General features: G+C 44.8%; 1 protein-coding gene across 1 annotated transcript in view; it reads left to right on the plus strand.

Annotated features, from left to right (window-relative positions):
* The first annotated feature begins 11,748 nt into the window (after positions 1-11,748).
* Positions 11,749-16,513, plus strand: part of NDC1 (NDC1 transmembrane nucleoporin) — a 63,131-nt gene continuing 58,366 nt past the window's right edge. The window contains exons 1-2 of the mRNA XM_049774726.1: positions 11,749-11,860; positions 14,297-14,417. Coding sequence (XP_049630683.1) covers positions 11,795-11,860; positions 14,297-14,417 — 187 coding nt within the window. The 5' untranslated portion in view covers positions 11,749-11,794. The remainder of the gene's footprint in view (positions 11,861-14,296; positions 14,418-16,513) is intronic.

Raw genomic sequence — 16,513 nt, forward strand, 5'->3', positions numbered from 1 at the left:
AAAAAAAGCATCACATAGTTGACATAACTCATAACTGACCATAATACATTTGTTTCAAGATGACCGCCTCTTGCTCTTTCTCAACCTTATTCCTGCTGTCCACAGCAGTGAGTCTGATTTATGTAGGTTCTGTGAATTCCCCCCCCCCCCAAAAAAAAAAAACCATCTGACTTCCCTTCCTTGCTCTCACTCAAAATAATAGGACTTTAGCTTGTTGGAGAAGAAGCATATAAGTAAATTGTAAGGAGTCAAAATGGTCTCTATTGCAGTTTCTGAAACCAGAGTTCTAAAAACCAAAAACCACCCTTGTAAATAGGGGTCTTGGAGGATCTTTGGTTCTAATATTTGCTCTTTCACCCTGGACCTGAACATATTTTGAGGCTCTCTGATTTCCTGAGAGAACTCCTAGATTTCAAGATGAAAAGAATTGGTAGTAATGAATTGTAACTTGGAATGTAGTGTGGTGGTGGGGCAAGCAGGACAGCAAGTCATAATTAAAATACTTTTTAACCCCATTATCATTCTTTGGAGATAAACTTTTTCCCCTTTGTTTTTGGGACATACTTGGCTGTATTCAAAGCCTACTCCTGGCTCTGCACTCAGGAATCACTCCTGGTGAAGCTCCCACGACCACCACATGGGGTGCTGGGGATCAAACTTGGGTAGGATTCATTCAAGGCAAACAACCTACCCATTGTCCTATTGTTCCAGTCCTGAAACTTGTTTAAACTTAACAAAATCAGCCTGAATTAAGCATTCTTTCCTAAATGTGCATAAACACTTGTTTCAGATAAAAATGAACAAGAGAAAAGACAGCAGTCAAATCCTCAATGAAATTATTACAAGAAAAAAGGGAATAAGGCAAAGCAGAGTCACATTCCTAATAAAAGCATTTTGGAAAACATCTACAAAACCAGATAGTTCTCACTTCTTATTTAACCATGAGTTAAATATGGTTAGGTAAGAAAACAGACCAAGAAACATAAGGAAAGCACAGATCAGAAAGCAGAAATTAGGTAACAAAACTGAGGAGAGAAATGGAAAGCAAAGCAGGGAAGCAGCTCCTAAAGAATCAATTTTTTTGCACAACAGATAATGATGCCTTGAGAGAACAAAAGTACCAAGAAAGAAAACATGAAATCCAGAATGAGTTAAATTAAATAAAAAAAAATTCAGGACTTGGGGCTGGAGAGATAGCACAGCAATAGTGCATTTGCCTTGCATGTGGCCAACACAGGATAGACCCTGGTTTGAATCCCAGCATCCCATATGGTTCCCAGAGCCTGCCAAGTGTGATTTCTGAGTATAGAGTCAGGAATAACCCCTGAGCACTGGTGGGTGTGACTCCAAAACTAAATATATATATTCAGGACTTTACAACTTTCCCCTCTGATTTACTATGTTCCTGGACTATAATATGTGAAATTAGGAGGTGTTGCATGGCCTCATATGTGGCTGCATGCTTCAGGAGCTGTGGGACTGGAAAAATTCAGCAACTTGGCATCTCTTTGGGCTTAGTCTATGAGCTATGAAGCTGGGCCATGACAGAGGATGTCAAGTGCAGGTGGAGGATTGGGTCTCTCAACAGGGAAGGGACTTGCCCTGCCTCTATCCCAAGAAGGCTCCGGAGATCTCAGCCTGGAGACTGGACTTATCTAACTCAGTTGTGGTGTGATTAATTATAAATTTAATACTTGCATATGGTGGATATAGAAGATCCACCAAAAGGAGCTAATGGAATGTTATTTGCGTTCCTGAAAGATGGGGAGAAAACCCCACCAAAACAATGGAGGAGAATATTCATGCTGCTGGTCCAAGATGAACCTCGGTTCGATCCCCAGCTTCCCAGATGGTCCCCAAGCCAGTAGCTACTTCTGAGCACATAGCCATGAGTAACCCCTGAGCATCACCGAATGTGGCCCAAAAACAAAAACAAAACAAAACAAACAATGAAGGAGAATAAATCCAATTTATTTAAAGAAAAGGCATTTGTGCAACAACAGCGAAAAAGACGAGAATTCAAGGGAAAGGGCAATTTTCACACCAGGGAAATCAGCCCAGAGGATCAACGCTAAGAAACATTCTAGTAAAATATATGAGTTTTTAGAAGATTATCTTAGTCGTTCCGTTTAATAAGAGTGAGAAAAATCCAACTGTCATCAGACTTTGTTTTGTTTTTGACTTTTGGGCTACACCCAGCATTGCTCAGGGCTTACTCCTGGCTCTGTGCTCAGCATCTCTCCTGGTGGGACTCTGAGGACCATATGTAGTTCCAGCAATCAAATCCTGTAAGCTGTGCATAAGGCCAACTCCTTACCCGCTGTCCTGACTCTCCAGCCTTGCTTGTTCTTTCTTTAACCAAAGACACTGCTCTCCTCAAGGGTTCTTTGCCAGAGAGATCTGCTCCATTGTGTTTGCATTTGCTCGCTTGTTGCCTGGCTGTTTGTTTTCGATTTTATTACAGTCATTATCAAATAAATAGAAGTAGAGAACACGGTCTGAACCTCCCTGCACCTGTTCCCAGGCATTAATATTTCACCTTGTCCCCAGGTCTTTACGAAGACAGAAACTGGCAGTTAAAATGAGCACAGTAATAAGCTGAAACAGTCCTCAACCCTCTGAGTATGTAAACCAAGAGGCAGTGGGCCCACTGGAGACCCTGGAGCCTGCACTTTGGAGAAGACCTCCAGGTGCCTGTGACATAAAACATCTGGGACCACACTGGGGAGGCACTGCTGGTCCCACCTTGCTAATAGCAAACTCTGCTTATAACACCTGGACAAGAAGTCAGGCTGATGGGAGAAGGAAGGAAGGGAAAGAGGGAGGGTGTGAGTTCAGTAATACGCCCTTACATATGTGGATAGTTAATTTATGACAAAGGAGCCGAGGGAATAAAATGGAGAAAGGGAAGTCTCTTCAACAAATGATATTGGGGAAACTGGATAGCTCGAGGCGAAAGAAGGAAATTGTATTCTACCTCCCATGATGCACCAAAGTTCTAAGTAAAGACATTGATGCCTGGGGCCCATGAACTAGTAAAGGAATTAAGGCACTTATCTTCCATGCAAGCCCACCCTGGTTCAATTTCTGGCTCCACATTTGGTCTCTGAGCACAGGAAGGGAGAAAGAGAAAAAGGGAGGGAAAGAGGAAGGGAAGAAGGGTGGGAGAGAGGTTTTATAACTATTCAGCCCTTTTTTTTAGGTTGCTGCATTTATAGGCTTACTTTTTGTAGGATTCCCGGAAAACCAGACCATTTTATGGATCCCCTGATAACAGCGGTTGAAAACAATAGCATTTGATTTCTTGTTCATGTCACACATTCCCCACAGGTCTCAGGAAAATTGTTTATTGTGGCCACTGAGTTCCCAGTTGATGGGCTGCCATCATCTCAAAGGGGATAGGTTTCTGCAGGGTGTCTGAGGATAAGGAATTCCCCCCCCCCATTCCCCCACTCCCCCCGTGGATGATCATGTCTTTTCTGGCCACAACAGCAGCTCAAGAGCTGTCAGCACATTCTCCAGGATAGCTCAGGATCCTGGGGTGCTGGCTGCAGACAGGTGAATAGAAAGAACAGCCCCTCCCCTTCTTACAGAAAGTATCATGGACTCCTCACCTCAACTCACTGTAAGCCAGGAACAAGGATTCACACCTAAACTGGCTGACTCCAAAATCTCTGCCTGAGATCGAAGGAATTAAGTCATTCCTGGGAAAATCCCAGACAGACCTGCTGCTCTCCCGGCTTTGGTTCTGCCTCTGTGTCACTGGCACAAAGTTAAACCACACTCTGCAAACAATAAAGGCCAGTTTAAAGGGGGAGGAATCCTCCCATCTTTTGGGGGGAGAGTAGCAGGGACAATACCATGCCCACTGGACCAAATGCAGGCAAAGCAAATGTCACCCTCTGTACTGTACTATATCTTTGGTGCAAGAAGCCTTCTGACGTCCTGATGACACACTGGGGTGGGGAGGTCCTGTGTGGATCTCCCCACGAGAAGGCCCTCCTGTTTTATTGCTTCTTTCTTCTGAATGCAGCCATGAGAAACCTGCCCAGAGGCCAGCAAAGGGTGAAGCCTGGCCCCAAAGCCCGCGCATCAAAGAAAGGAGGAGGAGCAGAACCTTATTTCCAATTTGCTGAACCTTTCAAATTCCTCCCCAAGCCACAGAGTTAAGTTTGAAAAACAGACTCAGGTTTATCCTGGGGTCTGTGTGTATGTGTGTGTTTGTGTCTCCCCCTCACCCCCAGTCATGTGGTTTTTATTTATTTTCTGCTTGACTCAACAAAAATGCTGCTTCACAAGAGACTCTGGAGGGCTGAATTGCTGCCGAAGGAGCATTTGGAAATGGTTCATCACATTTTATCAAGAGTCAGAAGGCCTGAACTTAACACTAAACGGATTGCAGATGGGAGTGAAAAAAAAAAAAAGGAAGGCTTTAGCCACCCCCATGCCCTAATCTTTTTCAGGCTGTAAAATGCCCAGGACTATACAACATTGAATGTTTTGAAATGGAAACATGAGGAAAACGATGGCTTGTATTAAAAGTTTTTTTTTTTTTTTTTGGTTTTTGGGCCACACCCGGCGGTGCTTAGGGGCTACTCCTGGCTGTCTGCTCAGAAATAGCTCCTGGCCGGCACGGGGGACCATATGGGACACCGGGATTCGAACCAATCACCTTTGGTCCTGGATCGGCTGCTTGCAAGGCAAACGCCGCTATGCTATCTCTCCGGGCCCATATTAAAAGTTTTTAAAAATAAAGAAGGCTAGGACAATTTGAAACCAAAAGTCAGTCATTCCCACAGCTCCATGCCTTATTGGAGTGAGTGGAAATTTAAAGACGGAGTTGGGATGAGGAGATAACTCTGAGGCCCAGAGCAACATGCCTGGTGTGAGGTCCTGGGTTCATGCCCGGCACTGAATGGTCCCAGAATATTGCCATGTGTGGCCCTGTTGGCCTCCAGCACTGCTGGACTCAAGCTACACAGAAGGGAGTATTGCAGAGAGTGACCCCCCCAGGACCTGAGCAATTGCTTGGGAATCTAGATTCTTCCGAGACTTCGTGTTAGATCTTTGCTCATCTTTTCTATTGATTGCTTTAGAAAAAAATCACTTTTGGGGTCCATAGAGATAAATGGGTGAGCACGTATTTTATGCTCATGCCATTAAAAATTCTCTTTGGGGGGGCCGGGCGGTGGCGCTAAAGGTAAGGTGCCTGCCTTGCCTGTGCTAGCCTTGGACGGACCGAGGTTCGATCCCCCGGTGTCCCATATGGTCCCCCAAGCCAGGAGCAACTTCTGAGCACATAGCCAGGAGTAACCCCTGAGCATTACCGGGTGTGGCCCAAAAATAAAAAAAAAATTCTCTTTGGGGGAGGGACCAGAGAGATAACATGGAGGTAGGGCGTTTGTCTTGCATGCAGAAGGTCAGTTGTTCGAATCCCGGCATCCCATATGGTCCACTGAGCCTTCCAGGAGTGATTTCTGGGATGCTTGAAAGATAGTATAGTGGGTAGAGTGTTTGCCTTGTACTCAGCCAACCCATTTTGATCTCTAATATCCCATACAGTCCTCTCAAGCACCACCAGGAGTGATTCCTGAATGTAACCCAGGAGTAACCCCTGGGTACCACCTGTGTGGCCCAACAACAACAACAACAATAAAAACTTTTTTGCTTCTTTATTTTTTGTGTGATTTAATCAACTGCCCTCCTTTTGATGTGTCACTGGGGATGTTTCTTTGCTCATACTTCCTGCTGTCTCACCTTCATTTCTACGTTGATTTTTGCTTCTTACTTCTTCCCTACATTCCTCCCCATCATTTATGCATTTGCTAGTGCCGACTAGAATTATTCTCTCACGTCATGTCATTTTCTTGATATTTTTATTCTATCTTGAAGGCCCCAGTTGTATTTTCATCTGTTTAGTAAACATGTCTTTTTGACTTAACTTCATTGCTTCTAGGAAAGAGTTTACATGTGATTATATATTATTAATTAATACATTAATGTTTGAACTGCTAAGGGATCAAATCCAGGGCCTCATACATGTAAGGCTAGTATTGTACCATGGAGCTGCATCCCTAGTTCCCAGGGATGTTTTTGATCTTTCTTTTTATAAAATGTTAGAAAGATAAAGTTCCAAGATCCTACAGGGAACAAAGTGGCACAGCAGATATTCAGCCCTAAGTTTATCTGGCTGCCAGCTCTGTAATCAAGCTTTCCTTTTTGGGGAGAGAAGGGTCCATGCTCCAGGACCATGCTTGGGGGACTAAGTAGTTTTGGGGATTTAATCTTGGGCTCCTGCAAGCAAAGCATGTTCTCCATCTCTCTGAACTATCTCCTGGATCCCCAACTGTAATCTTTCTACTACCACTATTTAAATGATCTATTATAGGTGTTTTAGTGGTGCCAATTTACAAACAAAACCCATTGACTAGAGCGTCTGCCAGGATGATTTTATTTTTCTTGAAGTCACTACATCTCCAAGTGCAAAGGCAGAGGGGTTATGAGCCTGGTGGAGGTCCCAGAAATGTCTGTTCTACAGCATCTGTGGTATCTAACTGCAGCACTGCCCCCCTTTAACACAGCTCAGCTGTGTGTGGCACTCAAGGATTCATATGCAGAGGGACCAGGATTTTCTTTCCTCCCTTTTGTTACTTTCTTTCTCTCAGCTTTCCAAAAATTTTGTTATCAGTTCTTTGCATTAAATCAGACTTTGAGTGAAGTAACAGTTTGTTATTTTGAATAGAGTAGTAACTGTCTGGAACCATTACTTCTTAGCATTCATTCATTTATTCATTCATTCTTTGGTTTGGCTTTTGATTTGGGGTTTTTGGGGTCATAGCCAGTGTTGCTCAGAGCTTATTTCTGGCTCTTATGCTCAGGGATCATTCTTGGAATGTTTCGGGGTGGCATTATTAATACTGGGGATCAAAAAAAGCAAGAAATCCCTTAAATGTCTCTCTGGCCCCACTAATTATTTTACTTATTTAACGAAGAGTTATGAACTGTCTACTAATGTTATGGACATTTTGGAAAGAATGATGAATAAGAAAAAGTCCATGCCCTCTGAGGCTTGGACTAGTGAAGAGACAGTCAATAAATTTATAGGATGATTTCAGATTGTGGTAAGTGCTGTAAAAGTGACTTAAACAATAAATCTGTCTCCTAGAAGTGAGGTAATGGAAAGCAGCCCCAGGAGCCTCCTGTGAGCTCAGTATCACATTTAACTCGCACAGGCACTTCCTCCAGTCTTGCTGTCCAGTGTGGTGTGAGTGCTCCAAGCAACACCTTCAAGTTCCAGGTAGGTGGGGAAGAAAGGTTCAAGATAGGTCAAAGAATATTTGGGATCTCTCTTTAAGGGGAATCATCATCATGCAATACTATGATTCTATTTTATCTGCTGAATGCAGTCACCTGGCTCCACCTAGCTGCAAAGAAGACAAGGAACTGTGACCACAGTTCTGAGGCTGGAGCGATAGCATAGCAGTAGGGCCTTGCATATGACTGACTCAGGATGGACCCCGGTTCAATCCCCAGTGTCCCATATGGTCCCCCAAGCCAGGAGTGATTTCTGAGCTCATAGCCAGGAGTAACTCCTGAGCGTCACCAAAAACAAAACAAAACAAAACAAAACAAAAATTTGAGAGTTCTATGGGGCCAAAATGCAGAGACTAGGGCACTTGCCTTGGCTGTAGCCAGCTAGGGTTTGATTTCAGGCACCTGGAATGCACCAGGTATGATTCCTGAGTGCAGAGCCAGGAATAAACCCTGAACACTGCTGGATGTGCTCCCACAACCAAAAAAAAAAAAAAATAGCTCTAAGAACAAAGGGAAGAAGATAAACTGGAGAGCTAGTAGCTATTAGTTTCTACTATTGGAAGCAAGCAAGGTGATTAGTAGTGGCAAGTCAACTCAGGTGGGTTCATGGATGTGGCATAGGATGATTCTTTCTAATCTTTCCCTCTCCTTAAATAAAAGGCCTGTTCAGGAGAGCCTTTGTCCCACCTGGTTAGTTCCAGTGCAACAATTTAGACAGGATTGCTATTAATATGTGTTTGAAAGTAAAAGTAGGGAAATACATGATCTTAGGACAGTGTGGTAAACCACAGGTGTAAACATTGCAGGGTGTATGCGATTTCAACTCTTAGGAGACTCTGAGGATCACTGAATCTCTTTCTGAAAGAGGATTGGATGTTGGACTAGAGAGATATCTCAAGACCCAGGTTTGATCCCCAGAACCATGTGTCCTGTGTGCACCTCTGGAAGCAATCTGTGAGTACAGAGTGAGGAGTATTCCCCTCACTGCTGCATAGGGTCCCCCAAAACATGGGAGGTGTGGTTGAAGATGAATGTTGACAATAAGATTTAATTAGGTGTTAACATTTTTTTTTATTAAATCACAGTGAGATACAGAGTTAAAAAGTTGTCAATAGTTGAGTTTCAGTCATACAATGTTCCAACACCCAGCCCTTCACCAGTGTTCATTTCCCACCACCAGTTTCCCCAGGTACCCTCCTGTTGTGCCCTGCCAACCCTGCCAACCCTCACCTCGACCCCAGCCTGACTCTATGGCAAACACTTTTCTTCTCTCTTTCTCTGTAACTGAGGTTTTTTTTTTTTTCCCCTGTCCCTCTGGAACTGAGTTTTTAAAAGGTTTACAAGTTTTAAACTGGGGGTCAGTGCGTTAGCACAGCAGGTAGGATGCCTGTCTTGCACATGGCCGACCTGGGTTTGATCCCTGCAACCCATATGGTTTCCTGAGCCTGCCAGGAGTGTTTACTGAGTGGAAACCAGGATTAATCCCTGGGCACTGCCAGATGTGGCCCAAAAACAAACAAACAAAAAAAGTGGGGGGAAGTTGTTAAGCTATGCCTAATGTCTACTATCTGGGATTTCATTTAATGGAAATTGATTAGTAGAGCCTTCTTTTTCATTGCAGGAAAGATTATATTTTATAGCATTTTATTACATTTTATTGTCATTTTACTACATGTGTCACACCATCACCATGTGCTATCTTTAATTTAGTCTTCACTATAGGTGAAGAAATAGAGGTTCAGGGGACAGGTTATTCTGCTTACAAGCAGTGAGCCATATCTAAAAACCATATTTAGGAAACCAAATTCACCTCTAGAAAAAAGACATTTTTCAATTTCAGTAAGATTAATGAGTGCCTTCATAGAAAGGATCAAAATATCTTATGATTTCACTTTCAGGCAGTCAATAATGTAAATGAAGAGGGCAAATCATGTCAGGTCTTTTTAAGAGCATAATTCCAGCAACAGATATTGTGGCTAGCATGGCTTTTAGAAAAAAAAAAAACAACAACAAAAAAAAAAAAACTACAATTGAGGGGTCAGAGAGATAGTATAGCAGGTAAGACACTTGCCTCACACCTTGGTTTGACTTCCAGCACTATATGTGGTCCTCCAGATCAGCCAGAAGTGATTCCTGAGTGCCAAGTTAGGATTAGCACCCCTGGAACACTTCTGGGTGTGGCCCCAAGCACTTCTCCCAACACTGTCCCTGCTCAAAAGACTGTGAGACAGCACAGTCTGGCAGAAATAGCAACTAGCCTTGAACAGGGACATTCCTGGCTGGGCAGTCGAACTTAGAATTCCCCAGAAATTAGACCACCGAAGTAGAAAAAAACATGATGCATGTCACAAGCTTGTCAGGATGTTCTAACTGCTGTTTGCTTCTGCACATCTGCTTTGTTTCAGATAAGGTAAGAAAGTGGTACCTGGGAATGAATGTACCAACTATGTCAACTAAGTGGTATACAGTCTTTAAATAAAGTAATTTATATTTTAAAAAAGATTATATAATTTGAGGCACAAATAAAAATAAAATATATAGCAAATTAAAAAAAAAAAGGTAGGAGGGGCCTGGAGAGATAGCACAGCGGCGTTTGCCTTGCAAGCAGCCGATCCAGGACCAAAGGTGGTTGGTTCGAATCCCGGTGTCCCATATGGTCCCCCGTGCCTGCCAGGAGCTATTTCTGAGCAGACAGCCAGGAGTCACCCCTGAGCACTGCCGGGTGTGGCCCCCCCCCAAGAAAAAAAAGGTAGGAATGTGGAGTTGTCTCCCACAATCTATGTAAGGAAGAGTATATAATGTTTGTGTGAAGAAAGCTCTGGACTCTCAAAGTCTCTGGCTCAAGGATCCTCAGAGCTGAGTTCTAATAAACTTTATTGACTTTGATTTATTTCTGTTTCTGGAGATTTTGTTTCCAGCGGCGACCTAACAAGACTACTATCATAAAATGGCAATAAGGAAGTGCAAATCACACCAGATCTTTCCAACAGTGTAATTTCAATTAAGATATTGTGACTTCAGAGACTAGCATACATCACAAAGGACAAGAACAATAAGTGCTGGCGGGGATATGGAGAGAAATAAACTCTTATTCATTGCTGGTGAGAATGCCATCTAGTACAGCCTTTATGGAAAACAATATGGAGATTCCTTAAAAAACTGGAAATTGAGCTCCCACATGATCCAGCTATTCCACTTCAAGGGATATACCCTAGGAACACAAAAATACAATTCAAAAATTTCTTCTTCACACCCATATTCATTGCAGTACTATTTACAATAGTCAGACTCTGGAAACAACCAAGATGCCCTCCAACAGATGAATGGCTAACTGTGGTACATACACACAACGGAAGAGATGTCAGGAGAGATGAAGTCATGAAATTTTCCTATACATGAATGAACATGGAAATCTATTATGTTGAGTGAAATAAGTCAGAGGTAGAGAGATAAACACAGAATAATCTCACTCATCTATGGGTTTTAAGAAAAATGAAAAAAAAAATTACTGTAATAAGGCCCAGAGACAACAGAGTTAAGGACTGGAAGGGCTGGAAGGACGGGTTCACAATTTGAAGCTCACCACAAGAGTGATGAACGCTGTTAGGGAAATAACTACACTAACAGCTACCATGACAATGTAAAAGCATGAGAGAAGTGGAATGCCTGTCACGAATACAGGCAGGGGTGGGGCAGTGATGATGGGAATGTTGCCCTGGTGAAGGGGGGAGTGGGTAATTCTGTTTATGACTAGGAACCAAACTACAAACATGCTTGTAATCATGGTGCTTAAATACTTATAATTAAATAGTATAAAAAAATAAAATAAATTAAAAAAGAGAGTAATCATTTAGGCTATCATATAAAAGAAAAAAAGATAGTGTAGCTTGCATCGCTTTGATGGAGAGACTGCTAGGATTCCTAGCAGGCCACCACCAGGTACCGCTAGGCAAAACTCCAACTCCCAGCATGCATTTCTTCGGAACTCCAACTCCCAGCATGCATTTCTTCGGAACTCCAACTCCCAGCATGCATTTCTTCTGAACTCCAACTCCCAGCATGCATTTCTTCTGAACTCCAACTCCCAGCATGCCTTTCTTCGGAACTCCAACTCCCAGCAGGCAACGCGCTTCCTGCTTGCCTCCTCCGCACAAGGCCGTTGAAAACTACAGTTCCCAGCATGCAGCGTCACCCCCAGTTGCTGGTGTCCCGCTGGATTCTGCTTCGCAGATACATCTTATTTCAAAAGGCGCCGCTTTTAAACGCTCGGCCCTCTTTGGGCAATGTGTCTGCGGCGAGGCTCTGGCCTCCCCGGCTGGCTCGGACGGATTTTCAAGCGGGCGACGGGCCTCAGGCTGCTCAGGCACCGCTCGGGCCAGCCCCGGCGGGGTCCTCGCGGGGCCCGCCTCCCTTTGAACGGCGGTGGCGGGCCGCGGCCGGACGGCCCCCCGCCCCTCGCCGCGAGGGGCCCGCCAGCAGCATGGCCACCGCCGCCGCGCCTGCGAGTCGGCCCTGCTCGGGCGGGCCGCGGGACCTCGTGTGGCTCGTGAGTGCCGCCGCCCTGCCGGTGCCGGTGGGGGCCGGGGCCGGGTCGGGCTGGGTTGGGTTGGGGGTTGCTGGCCGGGCCTGGCACCAACTGCGCCTGCGCACTGTGCGGGGCGGGGGGGGGGTGCAGCGTGGGGAGGAGGCCTTGGAGGGACTGAGTTTGGGGTTGTGTTGGGGGGACTTGTCTGGGAAAGCTGGTGGCTGGGCATACACGTGCCTGAGTACCCCACTGGTTACACTTCCGAGGGGGAAGTTGGTCAGGGCTGGAGGGAGCACTTAGATCAGGAATAGGAACTTTTCTTTTATTATTATTATTATTATTTTTGCCCCCCTCCCTCACCCCGCACATCTATTGAACTATTTTGATTGTTGAGGGGACATGCCTGAAAAAGCTGGTGGCTGAGTATATACATGTGCCTGAGTGTCCCACTGGTTACAAGACTGGGAATTGGTTACACTTACATGGGGAAATTGGTCAGAGTTGGAGGGAGCACTTAGATCAGGGATGGGAACTTTTATTTTATGATTTTGATTGTTGGGGGGACATGCCTGGGAAAGCTGCTGATTGGGTGGGTTCATGTGCCTGAGTGCCCCACTGGTTACAAGAGCGAGAACTGGTTACTTATACTAGGGGAAGTTGGTCAGGGCAGGAGGGTGGGAGCATTTAGATCAGGAATGAGAAATTTTATTTTATTTTATTTTTTATTTATTGCAAGGATGTATTTGTATTTAATAGCCTGTGCAAAAAAAACCCTCCCAATTAGTTGATTTGGCCTAAGAGGGGGACAGGAAGATTCAGGAGGTGGCGTGTGACTGAGCAGGAGCTCTTAGTGGGTGACAGGTGCTCATTGTTAAGTCAGAGGGAGAGAAAAGACCTGCCTTCCTGAAGTTGGTACCAGTTGCTCATCATTCCCACGGAAGGCAGGGAGTGGAAGGAAAGCCCCTTTTTTTAGGGATCTCCCTACTAGCACTGCCATCCATCCTGGGATGGACCCAGGGTGAATTTTAAGTTTTTTGAGGGTCACACCTGACGATGCTTAGGGATTACTTCTGGCTGAGGGGACCTTAGGAATGTTGAGGATAGAACCAGTTTCAGCTGTTTGGAAGGCGAGCTTCCTTATCCTCTGTCCCAGCGCACTGATGACCCCCTGACCTGCATTTTTACTTCCTTTCAGCCTTGTTCTTTATCAACATGATACCAGTCACCTAGTTTGGGAGAGCGACCTCAGGTCCTCAAATAAGTCACGTTCAATGTTGTTTTGGTCTTAGAATATTGATGAGGAAAAAGGAAAAAAAAAGTCTCCTGCATCATATTGAATAGAGATGGTATTGGAGGATCCTTTAAGATACCTTCTTTCGGGCCCGGAGAGATAGCACAGCAGCGTTTGCCAGTTTAGTTCAGTGGTGTCTTCTCTGTTGTAAATCCTTCTGTATGTCTTCTTGGATTCACTTATTCAGCAGAACGTTATTCCATGCAGTCATCATATACTTCAGATGGGAATATAATGGAGATGAGTTGCCCATTAAGAAGTGCATATTGGGGGCTGGAGCAATAGCGAAGTAGTAGGGTGTTTGCCTTGCACGCAGCCAACCCAGGATGGATTGGGTTCACTTCCTGTATCCCATATAGTCCCCCTGCCAGGAGCAGTTTCTGAGCACAGAGCCAGGAGTAACCCCTGAGCACCTCTGGGTGTGACTCAAAAACAAAACAAACAAAACAAACAAACAAACAAAAGTGCATTCTGTAGAGGTAAAGGGATAACACAGGGAGTAGGGTATTTGCTTTGCTTGCTGCCAATTTGAGTTTGATCCTGGTACTCTATATGGTCTCCTGAGTCTTTCCAGGAATAATCTCCGATCCCAGAACAAGGAGTAAGCCTGAGCACTGCTGGGTATAGCTCCAAAACACATACCCCAAATTAAAAGAAGTGCATATCTAGGGCAGGATAGTACAGGTAAGGCCTGCCTTACCCATGTGGCAAACATATAGTTGAACCTCAGCACCACATACAGCTCTTTGAGCACCACCAGAAAGGGGTTGCCTGAGCACAGAGCCAGGAGTAAGCCCTGAGCACTGCATATCTAATAATTGTGAACTAATTACTATATGCCTATGATTCCCATAGAACATACACAGACTTTAGATATTGGCATATCCCTTAAGCCCAGAGAGATGAGTGCAAGTTGCTGAAAATACAGTTGTAACTCTTAAAGTCTCTCCTCATCACAGTTCAATAGCTAATGTGGCCCTAGCCTATGTACTAATGCCAAGATTCTGTAGTGGTCTGCAGAGCCTTTGATCGTAGGAACTATTTGGCTTTCTGTATATAGCTGTGATCTTTGTGTGAAATTTGCTGATTAACAGTCTATCATATAAATAAGGTAGGGTTTGCATAACCGAAATCCTTCATGCTTGAGTGTTTCTGCTTCCTCTTAGGTTTTAGGATGGAGGATAGCCTCAAGTATTATTTGGTCTGTGCTGCTTCTGCCCATCTCCACCATTGTGTATATAATACTTAGTGGCATTGATTTATGGCATCCGATACAATGGCTGTCAGGTGAGTGATACTCGGCTTTGGGAAAACAAGTGGATAGGATTGACCACACGTGCGTGCGCACACACAGAAAACAGACATATTGGGGCTTGAATGATAGTATAGCAGGTAGAGTGTTTGCCTTGTCGTGCAATCTGGGTTTGATCCGTGGCAGCATCCCATGTGGTCTCCCAAGCACTCTCAGAAGTAATCCCCAAGTGCAGAGCCAGGAATAACCCCTGAACACAATCTGGTGTGGCCCCAAAATTCAACACTCCCCCCCAAAAAAGAGTTTTATTTTTATTTGCCAAACATGTCCTTAATTATATTACCTTATGTTTTGAAATTTTAAGCTTTACGCAATTTTGAAGTGGAGTTTTGATTATTAACCAACTCTGAAAGGTGAATATATTAGTGTCACAATGACTTTTTTTTTTAAATTTAGCTCAATTAGGGGCCGGGAAGGTGGCGCTAGAGGTAAGGTGTCTGCCTTGCAAGCGCTATCATAGGATGGACTGAGGTTCGATCCCCCGGCGTCCCATATGGTCCCCCCAAGCCAGGAGCGACTTCTGAGCACATAGCCAGGAGTAACCCCTGAGCATCAAACGGGTGTGGCCCAAAAACCAAAAAAAAAAAATTTTGCTCATTTAGGGGCCGGAGAGATAGCATGGAGGTAAGGCGTTTGCCTTGCATGCAGAAGGACGGTGGTTCGAATCCTGGCATCCCATATGGTCCCCCGAGCCTGCCAGGAGCGATTTCTGAGCGTAGGACCAGGAGTAACTCCTGAGCACTGCCGGGTGTGACCCAAAAAAACAAAAAACAAACAAAATTTAGCTCATTTAGATATATGGATTGTGCTGTTTTCAGAAATATGGAGTTTTTGATGCTCAGGGTTTACTCCTGGCTTTGTGCTCAGAAATCACTCCTGGTTTGGGGGGCCAGAGAAATAGCACAGCAGTAGGGCGTTTGCCTTGCACACAGCCAATTCAGGAAGGATGGTGGTTCGAATCCCAGCATCCCATTTGGTCCCCCGTGCCTGCCAGGAGCAATTTCTTTCTTTTTTTTTTTTTTTTTGGTTTTTGGGCCACACCCGGTGACGCTCAGGGGTTACTCCTGGCTATGTGCTCAGAAGTTGCTCCTGGCTTGGGGGACCATATGGGACGCCGGGGGATCGAACCTCGGTCCGTCCAAGGCTAGCGCAGGCAAGGCAGGCACCTTACCTCTAGCGCCACCACCCAGCTCCCAGGAGCAATTTCTGAGCACAGAGCCTAGAGTCTCCCTTGAGCACTGCTGGGTGAGATTCTCCCCTCCCCCCCAAAAAAGAAAAAGTTCTGAAGAGGGCCCAGAGTGATATTACAGCAGGTAGGGCATTTTCCTTGCAGTTGAGTGACCTGGTTTCAATATCTGACATTCCATGTGGTCTCCTGTGCACCACCAGGAATAATTTGTAAGTGCAGAGCCAGGAGTAACCTCTGTACATCACTGGGCATGCCCTACACCACTCCCCTCCAAAAATAGATCTGAAGAATATTGTTTACATTTAAAAAGAAATTTTGCTGGATATATTACTAATTGTTGTAGTTCTGTTTCATGTGATGAAATATGTTTGCATATGGTTGTGTTTTTGTCTAATGTTATTATCTGATTTTTTTTTTTTTTTTGGTTTTTGGGCCACACCTGGTGACGCTCAGGGGTTACTCCTGGCTATGTGCTAAGAAATGGCTCCTGGCTTGGGAACCATATGGAATGCCAGGGATCAAACCTAGGTCCATTTCGAGTCAGCTGTGGGCAAGGCAAATGCTCTACTGCTGCGCTATAGCTCCAGCCCCTTATCTGATTCTTTTAAAAAATACTTGAATATGGGGCCGGGCGGTGGCGCTGGAGGTAAGGTGCCTGCCTTACCTGCGCTAGCCTAGGAGACGGACCGTGGTTCGATCCCCCGGCGTCCCATATGGTCCCCCAAGTCAGGAGCGACTTCTGAGCGCATAGCTAGGAGTAACCCCTGAGCGTCACCGGGTGTGACCCAAAAACCAAAAAAAAAAAGTTAAAAAAAAAAATACTTGAATATGTATGGGAATAAGAGGTTGGTCCAGTATCTCCTATTGTAGTTGATATCTATT

The sequence above is a fragment of the Suncus etruscus genome, chromosome 6 (assembly GCF_024139225.1).
Source record: "Suncus etruscus isolate mSunEtr1 chromosome 6, mSunEtr1.pri.cur, whole genome shotgun sequence".
Classification (NCBI taxonomy): domain Eukaryota; kingdom Metazoa; phylum Chordata; class Mammalia; order Eulipotyphla; family Soricidae; genus Suncus; species Suncus etruscus.